The 26,599-nt window shown below is 44.6% G+C and overlaps 1 protein-coding gene across 1 annotated transcript in view; it reads right to left on the bottom strand.

Moving 5' to 3' along the window:
* The window catches only part of cacna2d3a (calcium channel, voltage-dependent, alpha 2/delta subunit 3a), a 1,043,750-nt gene that overhangs the window by 515,338 nt on the left and 501,813 nt on the right, over positions 1-26,599 (bottom strand). Inside the window, exon 5 of the mRNA XM_060931674.1 lies at positions 23,596-23,758. Coding sequence (XP_060787657.1) covers positions 23,596-23,758 — 163 coding nt within the window. The remainder of the gene's footprint in view (positions 1-23,595; positions 23,759-26,599) is intronic.

The raw sequence follows: 26,599 nt of genomic DNA, 5'->3' as shown, positions 1-26,599 counted from the left end.
CATATTTCAGCATGACTGCAAAGAAGATTCCAAACAGCATGGGAGCTAGAATGCATCCCTGCTTCACTCCACTGAGGATGTTGAAGGATTCAGAGATGGAGCCATTGTACACAATGGTTCCTTTCATATCGTGAAATAATTTGATGATGCTGAGCAATGTTGGAGGACATCCAATCTTTCTCAGGATTTCAAAGAGTCCTTTTCTGCTCACAAGGTTGAATGCCTTGGTAAGGTCGATGAAGGCAATGTACAATGGTTTCCCCTGCTCTCTGCATTTTTCTTGCAGTTGTCTGACAGAAAAGATCATGTCAATAATAGACCTCTCAGCACAAAAACCACACTGAGACTCTGGGTAGACTATCAGCAAGGACCTGAAGTCTCTTCAGGATGATACGTGCAAAAAGCTTCCTGATGATGCTGAGCAATGAGATGCCATAGTAGTTATTGCAGTCACTTCTATTGTCTTTGCTTTTGTAAAGGGTGATGATATTGGCATCTCATGTCCTGTGGGACTGCTCCCTCCCTCCAGCACTGACAGAAAAGCTCATGCAGTTCGTCAATAAGAGGACCTTTGGCACATTTGAGGATATCTGGTGGTATGCCATCCTTTCCTGGAGCTTTGCCAGCAGCAAGTGCCTCTAGTGCTTCAAGTTCTTCCAGAATTGGCTCAACATCAAGTCCATCCAAAGTGGGCAGAGGTTTGATGGCGCCGAGAGCTTTTTCTGTAACAATGGTTTCTCTGGCATACAGTTCAGAATAATGCTCCACCCAATGTTCCATCTGTTTTGCATGGTCCTTAATGACCTTCCCCATTGCTGACTTCAAAGGGGCAGTCTTGTTTTGCACTGGACCAAGGCCTTGCTTGAATCCATCATACATCCCTCTGATATTGCCTGTGTCGGCTGCAACCTGGATCTTGGAGCTGAGATCAAGCCATTAGTCATTAGCGCACCACCTTGTAGCCTGCTGGACTTTGTTCCGAGCAGATTGGAGCTTCTGCAAGTTCTTCTCACTAGGAAAAGACTTGTACTCTGTAAGTGCTGGTCTCTTCTCTTTGATCAGTAGAAGCATCACTTCAGAGTGGGCCTCAAACCAGTCAGCAGACTTGACAGTCCTTTTACCAAAGGTCAACATTGCTGTGTTGTAGATGGTGTCCTGAAGGTAATCCCATCTCGCTGGAACATCAGTACTGTCAGGGCCGGGGAGAGCTTCCTCAAGGGCCTGAGTGAACTCTGCCATCTTGACAGGGTCATGGACCTTGCCTTTGTTGATGCGTAGCCTGTCTTCCTTCATAGAGCGATGAATCCTCCTGGGCTGCAGCTTCACTTTGCTGACCACAAAGGAGTGGTCAGTGTCACGGTCAGCACTTTGAAAGCTGCGCATCAACTTGACATTACATAGATTGGCACGTCTTGTCAGGATGAGGTCAAGCTGATACCAGTGCTTGAAATGTGGGTGACGCCATGAGACTTTGTGCTGGGGCTTTGTGTTGAAGAAAGTGTTTGTGACACAAAGGTCATGTTGGCAGCAAAGTTCCAATACCCTCTGTCCATTTTCATTCATATTTCCTGTTCCAGACTGACCAAGGTAAAAAAGCCAGCTGGAGAAGTCACTGCCAACATGCCTGTTGAAGTCTCCCAGAATGAACAGAGGAGATGTCGCTCAGGGCCCCACTAAGTTCATCAAAGAACTGGTCCTTAACTTCTTGAGAAGACATCAGCATTGGCGCATGTATGCTGAGGATGCTGACAAGGCCCACAGAAGTCTGGAGCTGTATCTTTAGCAGTCTCTCCATACCACCAGCAGGTGGGATAACAGAGCCAACAAGACCATTTCTAATGGCAAAGCTCACTCCATGTCCCCTGCCCTCCTCAGGTGGCTTGCCCTGCCAGAAGAAGGTATAATCTTTCTCTCTCAGGGTACCTGAGGAAGATTGCCTAGTTTCTTGCAAGGCATCAATGTCCATCTGGAGCTGGCTTAGCTCATTGTTGATGACTGCTGTCTTGCATGAGTTGCTCATATCCTGCAGGTCTTCAGTGAGGCCTGGAGTCATAGTCCACACATTGCATGTACGTAGCCTAAACATAGGTTGGTTTTGAAGGTTCCTTCTTATGCCTGGTGTAGTATTGTCGATCCACCTGTTGGGGGTATCCCCTAAACCCCATATACCCAGTAGAGCAAGTGGCCTGTGGCGAGACAGCACCTTACTGGCTAGGGGCTGCCCTGCTTGAGGTGGGCGGTAGCTGTCCAGTGGGATTAGAGAATCCCTCCCCACAATCTCACTCTATGCTAATCAAATACTGAGACTTATAACCAGCAGACTGTTGCTTCCTGTGTTGTGTCATTGCTGTGAAGTGGTGCTGGAGTGTCCTCTCCAGGGTGCAAGTCTGGGCCGGGTTCTATGGAGGACAAACTGTAGCCCATGCAGTAGGTCCCCCCTCTTCACTCCACCAGTGTAGTCCAAGGGAGAGGCAAGCGCCTGTACAGCTTGGCACCGGTGTTGTCGCAGGAGTTGCCAGACTGGACTGAATATAATGACAGACTACCTTAGGGGCTATGACTCTGGATTTTTCCTCAAGGTTTACTCCTGAAGCCTTCCCATGAGTGGGTATAGCCGTAAGGCAGCAGAGGTTTGAAATCAGGGTTTACCTTCCCCTAGATGACCAGTCATCCCTGACTGACAAGCCCCAGCTGCCTAAAGCAAGCTGGTTATGGTGCCAGCAGCCCACCTTCACCCCTTCTCCGGTCAGTAAAAACAGTTCTGCTGGGCTTAGTAACTAAGCCACACAAGAAGGCCAGGAGCTGGACTGGGTTGTCAGAGGCTGTTTGAGACTCTTGCCATCGGAAACATTTTATAGGTAGTGGGAGCTTATCCCCAACACCACCCCCACTTATGACAACCTTGAAACTGTCCATGAGAAGAAAAGTTAGGTGGACCCACTGCATGGACTTGGGCAATGCCAATCTCACAGTTGTGGGGTTAATGACCTTAGAAATAGGAAAGGGGCCAACAATTCTGGGAGCCAGCTTCCATGAGGGAACCCTAAGAGGGAGATTGGCTGTGGACAACATGTCCCTTTGTCCCAGGCAGTAGACAGGGGCCAGCCTGTGATGTCGATCTGCCATCCTCTGGTATGCATGATTGGCGTGTAACAGGTGACGTCTGGCATGCACCCAAACTCTGTGACAGCATCAGATGAAGGCTTAGGCTGAAAGGACAGATGCCTCCTCCTCCTGTTTGGGGAAAAGAGGGGGTTGGTAACCGAGGCAACACTGGAAGGGAGTCAGCCTGGTGGATAACGAGGGAAGGCTGTTTTGGGTGTATTCAATCCACGGGAGCGCCTGGCTCCAGGAGGAAGAATCACCAGATGTTAGGCATCATACAACGACCTCTAGCTTCTGATTGGTATGCTCTGTCTGCCCATTAGTTTGGGGGTGGTAACCTGAGGAGAGGCTGTGAGTGGCTCCAATGAGCTTGCAGAACTCTTTCCAGAAGTGAGCAGGAGAACTGGGGACCGCTGTCAGACACAATGTCCGTAGGCAGACCATGAATCCAGAACACATGGTTGATAAACAGTTCTGCCATCTCTTTAGCTGAAGGTAGCTTAGGGAGGGGAACAAAGTGAGTCACCTTAGAGAGACAATCGACAACGGTCATAATGCAAGTATTACCCTTGGAGCTGAGAAGGCCAGTGATGAAATCCACTGCAATGTGGGACCAAGGATGGTGAGGTACAGGTAAGGGCATTGTAAATTTCCCCCTGTGGGATAATAAAAGGCTATCTTTCTTATCTTAATAGTCCGTCAGCAGGTTGGTTGCTGGTCTTGTTTCTAGCGCAGACATCACAGGCTGCCACAAAAAGGTCCTAATGTCTCGCCGCATGGTCGGCCACCAGAAGAAGTGTTGCCTGAGGATGGCAAGGGTCCGGGCTGCCCCAGGGTGACAGGCTAGGAGGGAGCTGTGCCCCCACTGAAGCACTTGGGAGTGCACGCAAGGGGCACATACAGACAGTTGGGAAGACCATTACCTGGTCCTGAATCACTGGGCAGGGCATTTTAGACAGCAGTTTTTATGTCGAGTCGCGCAGTAGCCATGAGACAATGAGCAGGGAGGATGGGTTTGGTGGTGCCGTGCTGAGAATCCAAAGAAAACTGCCAGGAAAGAGCATCTGGCTTGATGTTCTTCGAGCCTGGTCTAAAGGAAAGCACAAAGTTGAAGTGAGAGAAAAACAATGAACAATGACTTGACATGTGTTGAGGCATTTAGCAGACCTGAGGTACTCAAGGTTCTTATGACCAGTCCATATGATGAATGGAATCTCAGTCCCCTCCAACCAATGCCTCCACTCCTCCAGGGTCAACTTGATAGCTACAGTGCTCAGCGTAAATGAGTACACCCCCTTTGAAAAGTAACATTTTAAACAATATCTCAATGAACACAAACAATTTCCAAAATGTTGACAAGACAAAGTTTAATATAACATCTGTTTAACTTATAACGTGAAAGTAAGGTTAATAATATAAAACTTAGATTACACATTTTTTCAGTTTTACTCAAATTAGGGTGGTGCAAAAATGAGTACACCCCACAACAAAAACTACTACATCTAGTACTTTGTATGGCCTCCATGATTTTTAATGACAGCACCAAGTCTTATAGGCATGGAATGAACAAGTTGGTGACGTTTTGCAGCATCAATCTTTTTCCATTCTTCAACAATGACCTCTTTTAGTGACTGGATGCTGGATGGAGAGTGATGCTCAACTTGTCTCTTCAGAATTCCCCAAAGAAAATAATTTCTTTCCACCACAAAGGTGAAGGCTACAAGATGATCAGCAAAGCTTTACTTATCAGTCAGAATATTGTAGCAAAAGTGGTACAAAAATTTAATAAAGATGGAACTGCATCCATCTCACAGAGACATCCAGGTCGTCCACGGAAGTTAACACCTCGACAGGAGCGTCTTCTGATGAGAAGGGTTGAAGAAAATCGGCATGCAAGTTCACTGTAGTTATCTAAAGTAGAAGAAAGCCAAACTGGGGTGACTATTTCCCATGACACAATATGGCGTACACTGCAGAAGAATGGCATGCATGGATGCCGTCCACGAAAGAAGCCTCTCCTAAACCCCAGGCACAAAAAAGCCCGCCTAGAGTTTGCCAGGGCCCATGCTGACAAAGAGCGCGGGGGAGTCCTGCACTCTTGGAGCGACACTGTCAAAGATTGCTCTGCCTGGAGAAGGTTGTCTAAAGACATCTGTAAGAAGCTGGAGGCAGACAGGAGAGAGAACATGGAACTTAGGAGAAGGAGACATGAGAAGCAAAGGAGCTAGGAACTTTAGAAAACTCTAATTGATGTGTGAATACCCGTGTTGGGTTATGGCGTATATGATGCTGACAAAGATGAAGACTACTGGGACTCTCTACTCTGGAGTGATGAGACCAAGATAAATGTTTTTGGAACTGATGGCTTCAAAACTGTATGGCGTCACAAAGGTGAGGAATACAAAGAAAAATGCATGGTGCCTACAGTGAAACATGGTGGTGGCAGTGTCCTTATGTGGGGCTGCATGAGTGCTGCTGGTGTTGGGGAGCTGCATTTCACTGATAGCATCATGAATTCACAGATGTATTGCTCTATACTGAAAGAAAAGATGCTACCATCACTCCGTGCCCTTGGTCGTCGTGCACTTTTCCAACATGACTAAACACACATCTAAGGCCACTGTTGGATTTCTGAAGAACAGGGTGAAAGTGATTCAGTGGCCAAGTATGTCTCCTGATCTGAACCCAATCGAACACCTATGGGGAATTCTGAAGAGACAAGTTGAGCATCACTCTCCATCCAGCATCCAGTCACTAAAAGAGGTCATTGTTGAAGAATGGAAAAAGATTGATGCTGCAAAACGTCACCAACTTGTTCATTCCATGCTGAGAAGACTTGGTGCTGTCATTAAAAATCATGGAGGCCATACAAAGTACTAGATGTAGTAGTTTTTGTTGTGGGGTGTACTCATTTTTGCACCACCCTAATTTGAGTAAAACTGAAAAAATGTGTAACCTAAGTTATATTATTCACCTTACTTTCACGTTATCAGTTAAACAGATGTTATATTAAACTTTGTCTTGTCAACATTTTGGAAATTGTTTGTGTTCATTGAGATATTGTTTAAAATGTTACTTTTTAAAGGGGGTGTACTCATTTATGCTGAGCACTGTAGTAGTTCCTGGTCAACAATGCCATAGTTGCGTTTCGCTGGAGTCATATGATGAGAAAAAAAAAATGTGCAGGGGTGCACCTTTTTATGCCTGGCTGACCTCTGGGATAGGACAGCCCTGATGCCTGTGGCAGAGGTGTCCACTTCAAGGATGAACTGAATGGCAGGGCCAGGGAAAATGAGAACTGGTGCCATGGTGAATCTGCTTTTAAGAGAAGAGAAGGCTCTTTCAGCGTGGTTGGTCCACAAGAAGGGGTGCTTGGAAGATGTGAGTTCGGTCAGGGGAGTGGTGATGGTGCTATAGTTGCTGATAAACCTTTGATAAAAAAGTTAGCAAACTCCAAAAAGTGCTGCAGTTCCTTACAAGAAGAGGGAACAGGCCACTCAGTGATTGCCTTGACCTTGTCGGGGTCCATTTAGACAACCCCAGGGGAAATCACAAAACCCAAGAAAGACATGATGCACTTGTGAAACTTGCACTTCTCTGCTTTGGCAAAGAGCTGGTTCTCTAAGAGTTGTTGCCAAAGACAATAAACTCAAGGGAGTCTTTCATGGCATAGAATGAAATTGATTCAAGTGATTACCTGAAACTGTCAAAGTAACAGTGTCAGAGACACAGGAAATGGGAATGAGTTCAGCCCCATTCAGAGCTCTGGTAACAAGGGGGCAATCTAGGTGATGCAAGGGGCTGCCCTATTCTTCCCAGGAAGTCCTCATAAAGCTCTGGTCTACCCTGGAATTAATGAGGGCTTAAACAGACTGGACCTTGTTTTGGAATGCAATCTCCATTGTCAATGTTGACCTTGCGGCAGGGGAAGTGTGTGTAGAGACACTCACCTGTATCCCCGCATCTACTAGTGGACAGAGCCTTTTACTGGGCAGTGGGAGAAGAAATGTCCAGACTATCCACAATAAAAACAGGAACTAGTTTCTCAATGGTGTCTTCTTTCCTCTGGAGTTACCCAGGTTCTGGCTAATTGCATGGGTTCCAACTCACCAGGTGTGGCACCCTTTGATGGAGAGGTGACTGTCCTGGGTTCAACCCTTCGGCTCCACCTCTGGTCCCTTCTCTGATTGCACAACAGAAGGCGCACGTCCACCGAACCGGTCAGGTCTACCAAGCCATCTAGGCTATCAGGAAGGTCATGAGGTGCAATCTCATCCAGGATGGCATGATTTAGCCTATGAAAGAAGGCATCATACAAGGCGCCCACATTCCAGTGGACTGCTGCAGCCAGAGTCCGGAATTCGATGGTGTAATCATGAACTGAGCAGGCACCTTGCTTCAGCCCCATCAGCTGTCTCTCTGCCTCCTTGCTCTTGAGGGAATGGTCAAAAACCTTCTGCATTTCTTCAGTGAACCCCCTGAAACTCAAGCAGCACAGTGCCCTGGCATCCCAAGCAGCTGTTCCCCACTCCCATGCTTTTCCTGTTAAGAGCATGATGACATAAGCTACATGGGAACTCTCAGATGGGAAGGCAGATGCCTGAAGTTCCATGGCTAAGGAGCACTGTGAGAGGAATGAATGGCAGGTCCCAGGCGTGCCATCATATGGCTGTGGAGTGGGTAATTGAGGCTCACGGGAGGTAAGGCCAGAGCAGCAGGTTGACTAGTTGGAATTGGTGCTGGTTGGCCCACAATTGAAGCCTGAAAGCTCTCCATCTGTGAGGAGAGTCTTTGTAGTGTATCAGTGATGGAGGACATGCTCTGACAAACATCTATGATCTCTTGCTGATGAGATCAGAGAACTGAGCCCTGCTTAGCCAATGCAGATTTGAGCACATCATAGTCTGCTGGGTCCATGGTGTGGCGGATAAATTCTGTCATGACCCGGAGGCCACAGGAACAGATTGAACCCAATATGCAACTACTGGAAATGAACTGAAGCATACCTGATGAGTTGGCTTGTGAGGAGAACAGGCAGGAAGCAGGTGCAGCAGCACAGTCCAAAACTGACTTAGCAAAATCCAGGAAGACAGAGCAAGGGCAGAGTGACAGATGATAATCCCAGGATAAAATAGAGCTGGAAAAATAACAGAGTCCCAAGTCAAAATCCCAGTAACAAAACCCAAAATTTGGCAGGCAAAATTCGTAGTCCAAAAAAACAATCCAAGTGCTGGAAACAATAAAATTCTGACTCAAAGTCCCAGCAACAAGTCCCAAAAATTAGCAGGCAAAAATCGCAGTCCAAAAACGTAATCCAAATCGGGGAATAGAGCGAGAGCATGAATGTGATTTTAACAAATCTAATGGCGAGTATTTATCCGTGATGAGTAATTCTCTTCAGTGTCTTTATATAGCATGCCTAATAGCAAATGTGTAGCAGGAGTGCTAGTGCAGTACAGGGAAAACATGGAGTCTAGCATGAAGGCACAGGTCAGGATTTGGAAGTTCTGGGCTGGATTGTGACATGTTACTGGCACCCACATCAATAGTGCTCTGCAGGCAAGTCCTGATCTAAAGCATTTACATCTCTTTGTCCAGTCCTTCTTGCATGAACACTGTCAACTCCTGGCAACTTGCTGCAATTGGTGCAAGGGTTGTCCAATGAATTCTCCATGTGTCTCCATCTTTTACTCATCCATAGTTGGCAGGGGACTTGATGTCTAGCTGAGGGTCGATTGCTTGAGCCCAGACAATTCCTGCCTGACAGGCTGCATGCTTGACATGTTCTTTAAAGAGATACTCTGGCAGATTTATTCACAACTTATTTTTGTAAAATCAGTCGCAGATTTCAAAAATCATACTTTCATTTTTGGAGACCAAATAACGTTCAAGAAAAATTAATTTTCTTTAAAATGTCAGATGGGCTTCCTGCTGTGGTGATATATGAGATGATGTCAGGTAGTAGTCGCTTGGAGCAACTCAGCTGTTTATATTCTCTGTTTACATTGTAGTTTTGCTAGTTTTAAAAAAGTATTTTACCAAACCTATCCGTTTTTAAATAAGTAAGTATGCCTCATTGTGTGGCATATAAATGCCACAATTATGCTTAAAAGAAAGCACAAGCTGGAACTAGACTGCATTTCCGCAGAGAAAGTGCCAAGTGTGCTTGCTCAGCTGTGGCAGAGTGTTACCTACAGGAATTGGATCAGACATGAGACCTCATGCTGCAAAATCTTTTTTACAGTGGTGCTTGAAAGTTTGTGAACCCTTTAGAATTTTCTATATTTCTGCATAAATGAGACCTAAAACATCATCAGATTTTCACACAAGTCCTAAAAGTAGATAAAGAGAGCCCAGTTAAACAAATGAGACAAAAATATGATACTTGGTCATTTATTTATTGAGGAAAATGATCCAATATTACATATCTGTGAGTGGCAAAAGTATGTGAACCTTTGCTTTCAGTATCTGGTGTGACCCCCTTGTGCAGCAATAACTGCAACTAAACATTTGTGGTAACTGTTGATCAGTCCTGCACACCGGCCTGGAGGAATTTTAGCCCGTTCCTCCGTACAGAACAGCTTCAACTCTGGGATGTTGGTGGGTTTCCTCACATGAACTGCTCACTTCAGGTCCTTCCACAACATTTCCATTGGATTAAGGTCAGGACTTTGACTTGGCCATTCCAAAACATTAACTTTATTCTTCTTTAACCATTCTTTGGTAGAACGACTTGTGTGCTTAGGGTCGTTGTCTTGCTGCATGACCCACCTTCTCTTGAGATTCAGTTCATGTACAGATGTCCTGACATTTTCCTTTAGAATTCACTGGTATAATTCAGAATTCATTGTTCCATCAATGATGGCAAGCCGTCCTGGCCCAGATGCAGCAAAACAGGCCCAAACCATGATACTACCACCACCATGTTTCACAGATGGAATAAGGTTCTTATGCTGGAATGCAGCGTTTTCCTTTCTCCAAATATAATGCTTCTCATTTAAACCAAAAAGTTCCATTTTGGTCTCATCCATCCACAAAACATTTTTCCAATAGCCTCCTGGCTTGTCCACATGATCTTTAGCAAACTTGTTTGAGCAGCACTGTTCTTTTTGGAGAGCAGTGGCTTTCTTCTTGCAACCCTGCCATGCAAACCATTGTTGTTCAGTGTTGTTCTGATGGTGGACTCATGAACATTGGCTAATGTTAATGTGAGAGAGGCCTTCAGTTGCTTAGAAGTTACCCTGGGGTCCTTTGTGACCTCGCCGACTATTACACGCCTTGCTCTTGGAGTGATCTTTGTTGGTCGACCGCTCCTGGGGAGGGTAACAATGGTCTTGAATTTTCTCCATTTGTACACAATCTGTCTGACTGTGGATTGGTGTAGTCCAAACTCTTTAGAGATGGTTTTGTAACCTTTTCCAGCCTGATGAACATCAACAACGCTTTTTCTGAGGTCCTCAGAAATCTCCTCCGTTCGTGCCATGATACACTTCCACAAACATGTGTTGTGAAGATCAGACTTTGATAGATCCCTGTTCTTTAAATAAAACAGGGTGCCCACTCACACCTGATTGTCATCCCATTGATTGAAAACACCGGACTCTAATTTCACCTTCAAATTAACTGCTAATCCTAGAGGTTCACATACTTTTGCCACTCACAGATATGTAATATTGGATCATTTTCCTCAATAAATAAATGACCAAGTATAATATTTTTGTCTTATTTGTTTAACTGGGTTCTCTTTATCTACTTTTAGGACTTGTGTGAAAATCTGATGATGTTTTAGGTCATATTTATGCAGAAATATAGAAAATTCTAAAGGGTTCACAAACTTTCAAGCACCACTGTACATGATTTACAAATAGTGTGTGTACTATGTATAGAGTGTGTGTGTGTGTGTGTGTGTATATGGCTGCATGCTCTAAAATCTCGGTTAAACTGACTCAACTCACAGCATGACACTTCACACTCAAATCTTTTTTTTTTTTTTAAATACGTGATCTACAGCATCCTGAACTGGTGTAGTGCATTTGTATACAGCTTTTGGATTGACGCACCTGTTCTCTTGTTCTTGTCATTTTCCTGTCATTTTTTTTTCCCATAGAGAATGAATGGGACTCACAATTCAAACCATCCTGCTCAGACACGCTTCATTGGAGACCCACCAAACTTCATGTGATACCTCAGGCCAATTCCCCCCAATACATGCATTCAACCAGTTCTGACCCACACTCATCTTTTCCTTTCTTTTCACTGATCCCTTTTCCCTCCATTCACTTCCATTCATTTTTCCCCAGTTAAATGAATAGAGTTTCGGCAGAAAAATAGTGCTGTCATTCTGCGTGCTTTGTGCTCTAAAATCTCTGTTTTAAATCATACCACACTCTCTGTTAATCTACCCAGAACCATGTAGATCATCTCATCTCATTATCTCTAGGCACTTTATCCTGTTCTACAGGGTCGCAGGCAAGCTGGAGCCTATCCCAGCTGACTACAGGTGAAAGGCGGGGTACACCCTGGACAAGTCGCCAGGTCATCACAGGGCTGACACAGACACAGACAACCATTCACACTCACATTCACACCTACGGTCAATTTAGAGTCACCAGTTAACCTAACCTACATGTCTTTGGACTGTGGGGGAAACCGGAGCACCCGGAGGAAACCCACATGGACACAGGGAGAACATGCAAACTCCACATAGAAAGGCCCTCACCAGCCACAGGGCTCCAACCCGGACCTTCTTGCTGTGAGGCAACAGCACTAACCACTACACCACCATGCCACCCCATGTAGATCATGTAAAAAAAAAAAAATTGCAAATTGAGCCATTTTAAACCGAGATTTCAGAGCACGCAGCCATACACACTACACCAACACACACTATACACACACACTGTAGATCATGTAAAAAGATTTTGCAGCATGATGTCTCATGTCTGATCCAGTTTCTGTTGATGACACTCTGCCACAGCTGAGTAAGCACACTTTGCATTTTCTCTGTGGAAATACAGTCAAGTTCCAGCTTGTGCTTTCTTTTTAGCATCATTGTGGCATTTATATGCTACACAATGAAGCATACTTATTTAAAAACTGATAAATTCAGTAAAATACTTGTAAAACTAGCAAAACTACGATGTAAACAGAGAATATAAACAGCTGAATTGCTCCAAGTGACTACCATCTGACATCATCGCATACGTCACCACCGCAGGGAAGCCCATCTGGCATTTTAAAGAAAATTAATTTTTCTTGAACACCATTTGGTCTTTGAAAATGAAAGTTTAATTTTTGAATTCTGCGATTACTTTTACTTAAAATAAGTTTGATAATAAATCTGCTGAAGGATCCCTTTAAGGGATGCCTGTGTTAGTGGAATTAACTCATATGTCCTCTGCTTGAGTGCAAATAGATCCAGCCTGGCCTCGTTAACATTGGTGGCAGCACTAGACCTGTTGTACTTGAGGACAACAAACCTTTTGAGGATTTGGATATCTTCATCGCCCACTGTCGCTGGGTACTGACTCAGCTTGACAAAGGTCCTGCCAACTTCACCAAACACATTCCATGTCTGCCATTCCCAATTTTTGCCCTTTTGACAAAAGGCAGAGATGACATCACATTCAGTGAAGGCATGAAAGAATAGCAATGCACTTGATTTCAGGCCCCATGGCAGACACTACATCATGATCAGGAATCCATCTGGCATTGGCTCTTTGGCCATAAGTGACCCATAGTTTCAAAAGACCAAGTTCCTCCAGGGAAGAGAAGACAGATACAGCAAAGACAACCACATCTGTGTCATTGGCCTTGATGATGTCTGTCTGTTTTGTACCCTTCCAAAATGGCATCTTTGGTATGTACAAAGAATCTTGTGTCTGCCTCTTCATGTTAACGTACAGGTATATATTCTGCTTGTCTAATCCTTCAGCATTTTGGTGTGTTTCCTTAGAGTTCAGGCAGGCTCGTTCTTGATTGTACAGGGCTACTAAGCAGGCAGGGTGATATTTTAGCCCTTGAACCACAACAACTCCTGCACTGAGTTTGGCCAAAAGCCTGCAGTCACCAAGAGTCTGGGCACACTCACTGAGTCTCTGATTCAGCTTCATTGTCATGGCTTCCCGGAGATTTGTCACTGAATCTAGTTTCTCCCATAGGAAGCATTCTAGTGTTATTGGCTGTTGTGCTCTGCGTGGTAATTTGCTACAGGAGTTCTTCTCTACTAACATCTGAACCTGAAGCTCTCTTCTGAGCTGTCTGCAACTTTGTGTTGTTGAATAACAACCTGTAGCTCTCATGTATTTGGCATGATTCTTTCTCAAGGCCTCCTCAATGCCAACACCTTCATCAAGCCATGTTGGGTCAAACTTGATTGGTAGGGCATTGAGTGTTTGAAACAGGGGAATATTTGTGGCTAGTTTGCTGTAGCCATATTTGTCAATTTTAGCTGAATTGTCTTGGGTATTTTCAGGATTTCATTTTTGTCCTCCTGACACAGACAGCACTTGGTCCAGTTTGTCTTCCATTTACGGGTTTGTGAATCTATGATAGTCTTGACTGGGGCCAAGGATTTATCCTTTTACCACCCCGCACTTATGAATACACTTTTGTGGATGGGATACAGCCAGGTTCATGCAATATAGCCCTACACTTGGCCTGATCATCCATCCAGTTTCCTTTAAGTCCTGTGTAATCTGTAGACCATTCAGATAACTTCTTTAAATCCCCCATTATCCTTGGTTTGGCTGTCCTACGCTGGCACATCCTATCAATTCAGGTGCATCTGCTTAAGCTTTGGGGGGCTGTTAAGCAGAATTTGGGACACTCCCATAGATCAAACTGCTATTATTTCTCATGCTACACTATGATGCTCTAATGCTATGCTATGTACCATTAGTGGAAACTGGACCACATGCCGAGTCTCATGGCAGCGATGTCACCAGCATGCCCTAGTTGTGTGCTGATACCAACTCTATTCTAGTATTAATAGAAGATGAAGATGAAAATGAATTGCCAACACCAATAACACATCAAACTATATACTGGAAGCCATTAAAATAGTTAAATGTTTTAAAACATTGCAGAATTATCTTAATTGGCATCAGTGTGCATAAAGCATGTATAATATACCAAAATAGGTAAAAGGATAAAACATTTAATCTCCAACCATGGGTATTACATGCACAAGCACATTTCTCTGGAATAGTTTGGTGGCCATCGTGACAAAATGGCCACCATGTTGGATTTTCCAATGGCCAATCAGGTACATTTGAAGAACCACCTATATAGAATATTTGTGCCAATTTTCATGCTTGTATCATCATTTGAAATATTTTGGCAATATTTGTAATTATCTGCTCTACTATTACAAAAAAGGCCTGGAATGCTGATTTGTCTGACCACAATACATATATCCACTGTGTGATGGTCTATCCCAGAGAAATCAACTGCAGTTCTGGACACAGTTAACATAAGGTTTCCTTTTTGCACAGTAAAGTTTTAACTGCCATTTGTGGATGCAACTATATTGTAGTGCTTGCCAAAAGTTTGCCAAAAGTAATCCCAAGCCCATGTGGTTATATCAGCTATAAATGAATGACGATCCTTGATGCAGTGCCATCTGAGGGATCGGTGATCACAGGTGTTCAGCATAGGCTTGCACCCTTGCCCTTCATGCACCAAAATTCCTCCAGATTCCTTGAATCATTTAATGATATTATACACCACAGGGGGTGAAATATCAAAATCCCTTCATATTGTTCTTTGAGGAACATTGTGTTTAAACACTTCAATAATTTTTCTCACACGTTTTTTGACAAACTGGGAGATCTTCAGCCCATCTTTGTTCCTCAAAGACTAGGCCTTTCTTGGATAGTGATTTTGTACCAAATCATGATTACAATCACTGGTTGACATCACCTGTCTCAAATCACATCATTATTTATTTGTTTTACTTCATTACTAGCCCTAAATTTTCCCCATCCCAACCTTTTCTGAAATGTGTTGCAGGCCTGAAACACAGGAATGGAGGTACAAGTGCATCTCAAAATATTGGAATATTGTGGAAAAACTTCATTTTTTCCCATAATTTAATTCAAAAAGGTAAACTTTCATATATTTGATATTCATTACATGTAAAGTGAACCATTTCAAGGCATTTTTTGTTTTCATTTTGATTATGGCTTACCGTATATCTCATGAAAATCAGAATTCCAGTATCTCAAAATATTAGAATATTTAATTTCAAGTTTGAGTAAAACAGTAGAAATACTGTGCATCTCTGTCTATTTCAGTACACACAATCACAATCATAGGGAAGACTGCTGACTTGACAGTTGTCCAGAAGATGATCATCAACACCCTCCACAAGGAGGGTAAGCCACAGAAGATCATTGCTGAAAAGGCTGGCTGCAAAAATGTCCACAAGCAACAGGGATGCCTGCAGCCTTGAGAAGATTGTCAAGAAAATTCAATTCAGGAACTTGGAAGAGCTTCACAAAGAGTGGTCTGAGGCTGGTATCAATGCATCAAGAGCCACCACACACAGATGTCTTCAGGAAAGGAGTTACAACTGTCATGTTCGCAACTGTCACATATCAAGCGACTCCTGAACCAGAGAGAATGTCAGAACTGTCTTACCTGAGCTAATGAAAGAAAGAACTGAACTGTTGCTCAGTGGACGTGATAAAGCACAGTGGACCAACACCAGCAGATGACATGGCACCCCAAATCTTCACAGACTGTAGAAACTTCACACTGGACTTCAAACACCTTGGCTTCTGTGCCTCTCCACTCTTCCTCCAGACTCAAGGACCTTGAGTTCCAAATGAAATGCAAAATTTACTTTCATCTGAAAAGAGGACTTTGGACCACGAAGCAACAGTCCAGTTCTTTTTCTCCTTAGCCCAGGTAAGATGCTTATGACATCTCTGGTTCAGGTGTGGCTTGATATTAGGAATGCAACAGTTTTAGTCCCTTTCCTGAAGACATGTGTGTGTGGTGGGTCTTGATGCACTGACACCAGCTTCAGTCCATTCCTTGTGAAGCTCTCCCAAGTTCTTGAATTAGCTTTTCTTGACAATCCTCTCACTAATGCAGTCAACCCTGTTGCTTGTGCACCTTTTCCAGTCAGCCTTTTCAGCAATGAACTTCTGTGGTTTACTCTCCTTGTGGAATGTGTCAATGATTGTCTTCTGGACAAGTATCAAGTCAGCAGTCTTCCCCATGATTGTGATTGCATGTACTGAACTAGACTGAGAGATACATAGTATTTATGCTGTTTTATTCAAACTCAAAATGGAATATTCTAATGTTTTGAGACCCTGGATTTCTGATTTTCCTGAGCTATAAGCCATAATCATCAACATTAAAACAAACAAACAAAAAAAAAGCCTTGAAATATTTCAATTTACATGTAATGAATACACAATGTATGAAAGTTTACCTTTTTGAATTAAATTACAGAAAAAAATAACTTTTTCATGATATGCCAATTGTCATGGTCCTACCTGTGGGCTTCTCTCTTCAAGTAACATCTCCACTCAGCATTACCGGCCACGCCCGCTCTCACTTCCTCTTATTAACTTTCAGTGACTGTCATTGGCTGTTGCTGATCACCTGCTTCCCCCCGTGTGCATTTAAGCTTCAGTTCTCCCAAGCCTCAGTGTCAGATCGTCTGCAACTTCCAGTGTGATAACCTGCTCTGTAGTCCTACTACTCTGGCTCCTGACGATATTCTGTTCCGTCTGACTCTGTCTGCTCTCCAGCCCCGGTAACCTGATCTGCCTTCTGTCCTGTCGACTCTGCCTCTTGCCTGCCTCTCCTGTACCTTCGCCTGATCTCCAACTTGCCCAGCCCTGCTGCTCGCCTGCCTCTCCATCAGCCCGGTGTGAGCAGCCCTGCCTGGAGCCCTACTCTTCAGCCCCAGTAACCTGACCCTGCATTTCTGTCCCCTATCTTGCTATCTGATCTGTGACTGTGTTCCAGCCTGCTGAGGGACTACTGCTGGGAGACTGCCAGAAACCCAAGTACTATCAGCCTATAGCCACACCTCTCTGACAACGCCTGATCCTGTTGGATCTCAGAAGCTAAGCAGGGTCAGGCCTGGTCAGTACTTGGATGGGAGACCTCAGATGTCACCACCACGCTGCCACCAGCCATCCCTGTCTCTTAGTCCTCTTGCCACTGAACTTCACACACATTCTCCCTTTTCCCCTGTTATTATTAAACTGTGGTTTGAGTACATTTGATCTCCTCTCCTGTCTGGTCCTTGATAGAACGATCTGACCAAGACATGGAGTCAGCGCCCGAACCCCCTACCCTAGACCGGCTGCAGCACACCGAAGGAGATGTCAGTCGGATGTCTGCCGACGTTGCAGCCCTGATCCAGCTTGGTCATCATCAGCAGCAACAGCTCCAGCAACAACGACTGGACCAAGCACTCCAGCTGCTCACCACCCTAGCACCCCTTGCTCCTCCGAGTCAACCATACCCGCCGCTGACTGGCCAGCTCCAAGAGGTGCTCCTGCTGCACTCAATGCCCCGGAACCCAAGGTCGGCAGTCCAGAGCGTTTTGACAGTGACCCCTCCCAAGTCCGTGCTTTCCTGACCAGCTGCCGGTTGCTGTTCGACCTGCAGCCCAGAACCTTCACGTTGAAGGCAGCGAAGGTGGCCTTTGTCATCACTCGTCTGACTGGCCGCGCCCGCCTGTGGGGGACTGTTGAGTATGAACGCCAGACACCGGCGTGTGCCTCCTTCTCCCTGTTTGCAGTGGAGATGATTAAGGTCTTCGACCTGGGCTCGTCGGCGGTAGGGGCATCTGGAGGACTGATGAGTATTCGCTAAGGCAGACGAACAGTGGCTGACTACTTGATCGATTTCCGGACCTTGGCCCAGCGCAGCAAGTGGAACATGCAGGCGCTGGTGGATGCCTTTCTCCACACCCCGGCCACCCTGGTTGACTCTGGCGCCGAGGCTAACATCATGGACACAGAGCTTGCGCGCCAGTTGGGTCTGCAAAGCCATCGCTTATCCTCTCCCGTTCCAGCCAGGGCGCTGAATGGCCATCTCCTTGGCACCATCACCCGCCTCACTGCCCCTGTCCCGATGACTCTGTCAGGCAACCACCACGAAACCATCCAGTTTCACCTGCTCCATTCCCCTGGCCAACCTCTCATCCTGGGCTAGCCATGGCTCCGCCAGCACGGTCCTCACCTCAACTGGGCCACTGGAGCGATAAGAGAATGGGGCAAGGACTGCCACCGGACCTGCTTACGAGCCTCCACTCTAACCCCTCGTACTCCACCTGCCAGCTCTGCCCCCGACCTCACTAATGTCCCAGTGTGTTATCACAGCCTTCAGGAGGTATTCAGCAAAGCCAAGGCCACTTCCTTGCCTCCTCACCGGCCCTACGACTGCGCCACTGATCTCCTCCCAGGCACTGCACCACCCAAGGGCTGTCTCTACTCTCTGTCCGCCCCGGAAAGGAAGGCGATGGAGGCCTACATCAGTGACTCTCTGGCTGCCAGCCTCACCTCCGGATTCCGACCCCAGTCCAACGGTCAGTCTGAGCGGACTAACCAGGAGTTGGAGAAGGCACTTTGGTGCATGGCGTCACGCAACCCTAGGGCCTGGTGTGAGCACCTGCTGTGGGTGGAATACTCTCACAACTCCCTCACCAGCTCAGCCACTGGACTGTCCCCATTCCACTGCGTGTATGGCTACCAACCACCCCAGTTCCTCAGCCAGGAGGGAGAGGTCACCTGCCCGTCTGCCCTCACCTATGCAAGCCGATGCTGCCGCACCTGGTCTCAAGCCCGCGCTGCACTCCTCAAGTCAGTCACCAGCTACTCCATTGGAGCCAACCGGCAGAGGACGCCTGCGCCCACCTACCGGGTGGGCCAGAAGGTGTGGTTGTCAGCCAAGGACCTGCCCCTCCAGGTGGAGTCTCATAAGCTGGCACCTCGGTTCATCGGACCATTTCCGATCCAGAGGATAATCAGCCAGTCTGCTGTCCGGCTCCGACTGCCCAAGTCTGAGTGCACACCCCACCTTCCACGTCTCAAAAATTAAGCCAGTGCACAAGAGCCCGCTGGTCCCAGCTGCACCTTCTCCTCCTCGTCTCATCGATGGTGGCCCGGTCTACTCCGTCCGGCGACTGCTGAAGTCACGGTGCAGGGGCCTCCAATACCTGGTGGATTGGGAGGGCTATGGTCCTGAGGAGAGGATGTGGGTTCCTGCTGGGAGAATTTTAGACCGTACCCTCATCAGCACCTTTCATCGCCTGCATCCGGACCAGCCGGCCAACCGGAGGGGTCCTTGTCGGAATGACGATGCGCCAACCGCTACTGTCCCTGAGTCCGATTCTGAACCAGATCCTGAGGCCTTGGACACTGACTGGTCAGAGGAGTTCTGACCCTCCACTGGTATTCCCCCTCCTCCCGCCCGTCTTGGTGGATCTGTGGCTTGGGACTTCTGGAGCCGTCCCTTGGGGGGGGGTTCTGTCATGGTCCTACCTGTGGGCTTCTCTCTTCAGGTAACATCTCCACTCAGCATTACCAGCCACGCCCACTCTCACTTATTAACTTTCAGTGACTGTCATTGGCTGTTGCCGATCACCTGCTTCCCCCCGTGTGCATTTAAGCTGCAGTTCTCCCAAGCCTCAGTGTCAGATCGTCTGCAACTTCCAGCGTGATAACCTGCTCTGTGTTCCTACTACTCTGACTCCTGACGATATTCTGTTCCGTCTGACTCTGTCTGCTCTCCAGCCCCGGTAACCTGATCTGCCTTCTGTCCTGTCGACTCTGCCTCTTGCCTGCCTCTCCTGTACCTTTTGCCTGATCTCTAACTTGCCCAGCCCTGCTGCTCACCTGCCTCTCCATCAGCCCGGTGTGAGCAGCCCTGCCTGGAGCCCTACTCTTCAGCCCCGGTAACCTGACCCTGCATTTCTGTTCCCTATCTTGCTATCTGATCTGTGACTGTGTTCCAGCCTGCTCACTAACTCCAGCCTGCTGAGGGACTACTGCTGGGAGACTGCCAGAAACCCAAGTGCTATCAGCCTACAGCCACACCTCTCTGACAATGCCTGATCCTGTCAGATCTTAGCTGCTAAGCAGGGTCAGGCCTGGTCAGTACTTGGATAGGAGACCTCAGATGTCACCACCACGCTCCCACCAGTCATCCCTGCCTCTCAGTCCTCTTGCCACTGAACTTCACACACACATTCTCCCTTTTCCCCCTGTTATTATTAAACTGTGGTTCGAGTGTATTTGATCTCCTCTCCTGTCTGGTCCTTGACACCAATATTGAGATGCACTAGTATATTAACACAAAATGAAGTTGACTAGACAAAACATGAAATATCTTGAGTTCATACTGTCTGCAATGAAACAGAAGCCAAAGTAAATGTAGAAAATCACTGCTGCTTTTTTTTTTTTTGCATTTTTTTTATACTGTCCCAGGTTTTTCTGATTTGGGGTATAAAGTTAACTCAAAGTATACACAGTCTGAAATTAAACCAAAATTAAGAATGTGACAGGACATTTTAGTGTCTTTTTGGATGGCTGATTGGATACTAGGGATTTGCAATGATTAACAATATTTCTGTGATTGCATCACCTTCTAGCAACATGCAGGCCTTTTTTAGTCACGTACACATCACTCACTCACAATACCTCACCTTTTGCTGTTGTGTGCTTCAGCAGATTTAATGGCTTCTAAAATAACATAGTCTAACTGCTGAAAATAGGTCTCCTGAGATCTCCTGGAAGCACACTAAGGAGAGCAGGTAGAAAAGGAAATGAATTCTCATGACTGTCCAATGTGTCTGCTTAATGCAATTTCTGAAGCTAGAAAGGTGATAATGTTATAATGAAAGTGAATGAGTGAAAACATTTCTGAAAGGAATTAAAGGGCGTTTTAAGTGTTTAAGGTAGTGACTAATGTAATCTGTTCAGTACATGCACAATTTTCATTCAAATTACTCTAATGAAACAATACAATATACACTAACCAATGACTTTATTAGGAAGTTAGGAACGAACACATGCACACCTATTCCTTCATGCAATTGTCCAATCAGCAGAATGTGACAATAGTATTATGCTGATATAGGTCAAGAACTTCAGTTAATGTTTCTATCAAAATAGGGAAAAATCTCAGACCAGGTGACTTTTTCAATTTTCAACTGTCCAGTTTCAGTAAGTCTGTCCATGTAGACTCAGATTCCTGTTATTGGCTCACAGGAGCAGAGCCCAATGTGATCTTCTGTTTTTGTGACCCATCCATCGAAGGTTTAGGTGGGTTTAAGGTGTTGTGTGTACTTAGATGCCTTTCTGATTAGCTTGGATGTAAAGAGTGATTATTTGAGTCATCACAGCCTCCTCGTTAGCTCAAACCAGTCTGGCCATTGTCCTTGGACTGATTTCATCAACAAGGTGCTTCTATCTGCAGAACTCCTCACTGCATGTTTGTTTTTCACACCAGTCTGTGTAAACCCCAGAGACTGGTGTGTGTGAAAATCACAAGAAATCAGGAATTTTTGAAATACTCCAACCAGTCTGGCACCAACAATCATGCTAAGTCTGAGAGATCACAATTTTCCCAGTTCTGAAGGTTGATGTGAACAATAACTGAAGCTCTTGGTCTGCATCTGTATGACTTCATGCATTGCATTGCTGCCATCTGATTGGCTGATTAGATAATTTCAAAATGACTAGTAACTGGTGTTCCTAATAAAGTGGCTGGTGAGTGTTTTTGATCCATACCTGAAGCCACCATATCTTTCTCTCTCTCTCTGTGTCCCTGTCTTTGTGTACATACACTAATGTAGATTGCCAAATGTTTGTGGACACTTGATCATATCCATATATGCTTGTTGAACAAACCATTCCAGATAATCCCCCCCCCCCTTTTTTTAATTTATTTTTTTAACTATTATAATAAACTCCACTCTTCTGGGAAACCTTTCCACTAGATTTTGGAGTGTGACTGTGGGGATTTGTCCATTTGGCTACAAGAGCATTAGTGAGCTCATGTGTTGATATTGGGCGAGAAGGCCTGGGATGCATTCAGCTTTCCAGTTCATCCCAAAGGTGTTCAGTGGGGTTGAAGTCAGGGTTCTGTGCAGGCCACTTGAGTTCTGCCACTCCAACCTTGGTAAACCATGTCTTCATGGACCTCGCTTTGTGGAAAGGTACATTGTCATGCTGGAACAGGTTTGGGCTCCTTTGTTCCAGTGAAGAGGAATTGTAATGCTACAGTATACAATCTGTGCTTCCAACTTTGTGGCAACAGATTAAAAAAGACCCACATATGGGTGTGATGGTCAGGTGTCCACATACTTTTGGTCAAAGTGTATATAATGTATGTGAATGGGATTGATCTTGCTCTGACTTAGATTGTAGATGCAATTAATCTCTCTTGACGGCAATCTTTATACTATTATGGATTTATTCTTGAATTCATCACTTATTCTGGCACTGCACTTACGAACTACACTTTTCTAAGAGCAGAATATATGCAATTTTTAGTCTCTCTCACACAATCACGGTCTCTACCAGAAATAATATTCACTCTGTTGTGATCAAGGACATAACTTAATTTGTAAAAACAGTATGAAGCACATAACTGTCATAATCACTAACAATTAAGCAGATAATTACAACTCAATCAAAAAAAAAAAGTGTGTGTATGATTATGAATGTCTTCAGAAAGATTCTTTAGTATATCAATTGCTGGTACTCTTTCATTATGCATTACTTCAGATGCAAGGATTTTTCTGGGAAATAAATTTAATTATGCTAAATCTCTATGATACTACATGTTTTGGTGAACATTTTAATGTCCATTTAATTAGACTTTAATAAGCTCCAGGCAAAAATGGCTAAACTTAAATGGACTTCATCAGGTTTTCATATACTGTAACATTAAAGCCATGCTGAGATTTGAAAAAGAAAAAAACATACTCAACATTCATCATACATCTTAATAGCTGTGATGAAAAATGCCCTTTGTCAGATTTGTTTATAAAAACACAATTATTTATGAAATCACATATGACATAACCAACTTGGTCAAAGCCTAACATTCACTGTGTAAGGACAACATAGCTATCAAGCTATCAATTAAAACATGTTTACAGTTTTGTTTGTTAAACTACTTCCTTATTTGTCTAACATGGTCTCTCTAGAATGTCTCTCTGAGGAAATGTTGGAAAGTAAAGTAAAAAAAAATTGCTTAATGTAGGTGTGAATATATATGTCATAGGCAGAAAAACAACCTTTTATTATTCAAAATGTGTGATTTTCCGTCTTTTTGTCTGCCAGATTTAAGAATGATTGGAACAATTATCATAACTAAAATAGCATGATATACTAGAACATGCTACAAGTAAATATTTGTGTTATGCTTATTACTCCTTCACAGTACACAACTGTATGATGCTAAAGAACCTTTTAATTATTATTTTTTAAATGACAAGGAACATACCTTTGTTGTACATGTTGGTAGGTACCTGCACCACGCTGAGGCTGAGGTTAACAGACAAGTTGTTGAAATGGTCATTGGGCTGCAGGATGAACTCTCCACCTAGCTCCACATTATTGCCTTCTTCATCCACCTCATTGATGAGCACAGCATTGAAATACTCATACTGCAGAACAGAAAAATCTCTATGAGGTACCTTAAAAGTACATAAATCATTCTATATGTACACCATTGCTTTTTATAGGCATCAAAATTTCCAAAGAAATTTACAGACTCATATTTGCAACATGGTGTTTGGTATCACCATAATCAATACTGTTTTAAATCACATGCAAGCTGCATAACTCCTTCTGGGTTTAAAATTTTAAGAATGGAAAAATGCACATCACATAGCCTTCTGCACAAAAGGTAATCAAAATCAATATAGAATGGTAATTAAATGAAAAAAAAAATTCTGCACCACTTGAGCCACAGCTTTATCCATCAAAATTTATAACTACACCTAGTATTTTGCAGCTGCCTAGTATAGTTAGTTGCCTTGGTTGAGGCAGTCTTCAAATTTCAACATTAGTATTAAAGCAACAAATATGTGTATTATCAGTTATTATAATTACACAGGCTTTGCTGATACTTAGATGTCAAGTTTGCCATACATTGTGCAATATCTTGTAGTACATCAGTGTAATCAAATCAATCTGTCAATATATTTGAATTGTTATTCCTTGTGAGGTGTAAAATACACAGACACAGATTTAAGATGGGAAGGGGCTGTTGTGCGATTGTACAAATAGATTTAATAAGAAATTTGAGTTACCTTTTTACAAACTGCCGAAACCAAAAGAAAAGAAAAGAAACTGGAGGTAGTACAAATGTTCATAAGTTTATTAAGAAAAGGCTTAATTTCATTTTTCATAATAGGAAATTTTTAGTTAATAGGCTATTATATTTTACTCCAACTTTTACAAATGTGGGTAAATAATTGTTAGGTATTATGAAAATTAAACAATGGGTGTTAGAATACAGGCACTTACAGATGTATGTGCAGAAGAGAACAGATTGCAGAATGTCAAAAAAGCCAAGCTGAGGGACTGGAATCGGTGTCGGTAAACTAGCAAGGGTCGGGTGATCGGCGAACAACGTAACGTAAGAAAGACAAAGAGCGAAAACATGGAGGCAATAGCAAAGGGTCAGAAATATAAGAGGCAGTCAGAAAAGATACAAGGCTTGTTATGAACTGAACTAGCAGGACAATACTTCACAATGGTGTGTTTCATAGGGGAGCTTAAATAGAGGAACAGGTGATTAGGGAAATGAGAGCCAGCTGAGATTCAGTAGGCTGGAGACAGAGGGCGCTGTGTGTTTTGGGAGCTGTAGTCCAGAGTGTCCATGTTTGTAGTTTGTTCCTTCTCAGCAGGTTTACTGACAGAAACCCCCCAAGGAGCTACCTCCGGGACCTACATTCTTTCTAGGATGACCCCTACCTCTGGGTGCTGGTTTATTAGGATACTGGGCATGGAATTCCTGCTTAAGAAGGGGGTCGAGGATGTCCCTGGACTTGACTTGACCCAACTTTGTTCCTCAGGCCCATATCCTTCCCAATCTACCAGGTACTCAACTTGGCCTCCTCTTCATCTTGAGTCGAGGATCTTGTTGACCTGGTAGAAGGGCTCTCCCTCTAGATTAAGTGCAGAGTGTTCCTGGGTAGGTGTGTTGCTGGCAAGGGGCCCCGGGATAGCAGGTTTTAAGTGTGAGATGTGAAATGTAGGTGATACTTGGCTGTGAGGGGGGAGTTCAAGACAATATGATAGTTCATTGATGCAGCGCAAAACCTTAAATGGCCCGATGTAGCATGGCTGGAGTTTTCTACAGGTGTTGGTTTCTCTCAGATTCTTAGTGGCCACCCATACTCTGTCACCAGGGAGGAAGTTAGGAGTCTCTCCTCTATGCTTAACTGCATATTCTTTGTACTTGGCGCAGACTGATTCTAGCTGCTGATGGACCTCCTCCCAGATGGTTTGACTGCGTTTGAACCAGTCATCGATGGGGGGGGGGTGTCTCAGAACCTTTGCTTGAGCACATTCAGAGCAGGAGACGATGAACTGGTCAATTTCTGAAAGCATATTCTCCCACCAGTACCTATGTCTTACCTATGTCTTAACATCTGGTGCATGCATTGGCTATTTGGATGTCCAGTGGTGGGAGATGTGTGCGCCAAGATGATGAGTCTGCTGCGAAGATGCTTGGGTATGTAGAGAAGGCCAGGTGGGAGATGAATGGGCAGAGTTTGAGGCTGTGACTTGCTTATTTCCTTGTCCAGTTCCCAGGTGATGGATTGTACAAAACACTGTGGTTGGATGATGGGATGAGAAACTGAGTCGCGGTGGGATGGACCAAGGCCTGGATAGAGCATCTGCCTTGGTATTCTTGGAACCTGGATGGAATAAAATCGTGAAGTCAAATCGGGTGAAGAATAATGCCCAACTGGCCTGACGTGGATTCAACCTTTTGGCTTTCCTGAGATATTCTAGGTTCTTATGATCTGTGAGGATTACGAATGGGTGAGTGGCTCCCTCTAACCAATACCACCACTCTTCAAGGGCTAGTTTAATAGCAAGCAGTTCTCTGTTCCCCTTGTCATAATTCCTTTCTGCTGAAGTTAGTTTCTTAGAAAAGAAGGCTACTTGATGTAGCTTCTGTTTTTCCCCAAAACGTTGGGACAGAATGGCCCCTACTCCAGTGTCAGATGCATCTACTTCTAAGATGAATGGCTTTGTAGGATCAGGGTGCTGGAGTATGGGTGCAGAAGTGAAGCCCAGCTTAAGTCGATTAAAGACTTCCTTTAATCTTCCTCTGCCGCTGGGTTCCACTGTAGGCATTTGGGACCCATCTTCAGCAAGATGGTTAGAGGGGCTGCCAGAGTGCTGAAACCTCAAATAAATCGGCGGTAAAAGTTTGCAAAGCCCAAGAATCATTGAAGATCCTTTATAGATTTGGGTGTCGGCCAGGA

The sequence above is a fragment of the Neoarius graeffei genome, chromosome 10 (genome assembly GCF_027579695.1).
Source record: "Neoarius graeffei isolate fNeoGra1 chromosome 10, fNeoGra1.pri, whole genome shotgun sequence".
In the NCBI taxonomy this organism is placed as follows: domain Eukaryota; kingdom Metazoa; phylum Chordata; class Actinopteri; order Siluriformes; family Ariidae; genus Neoarius; species Neoarius graeffei.
This window is presented reverse-complemented; position numbering and strand designations above follow the sequence as displayed.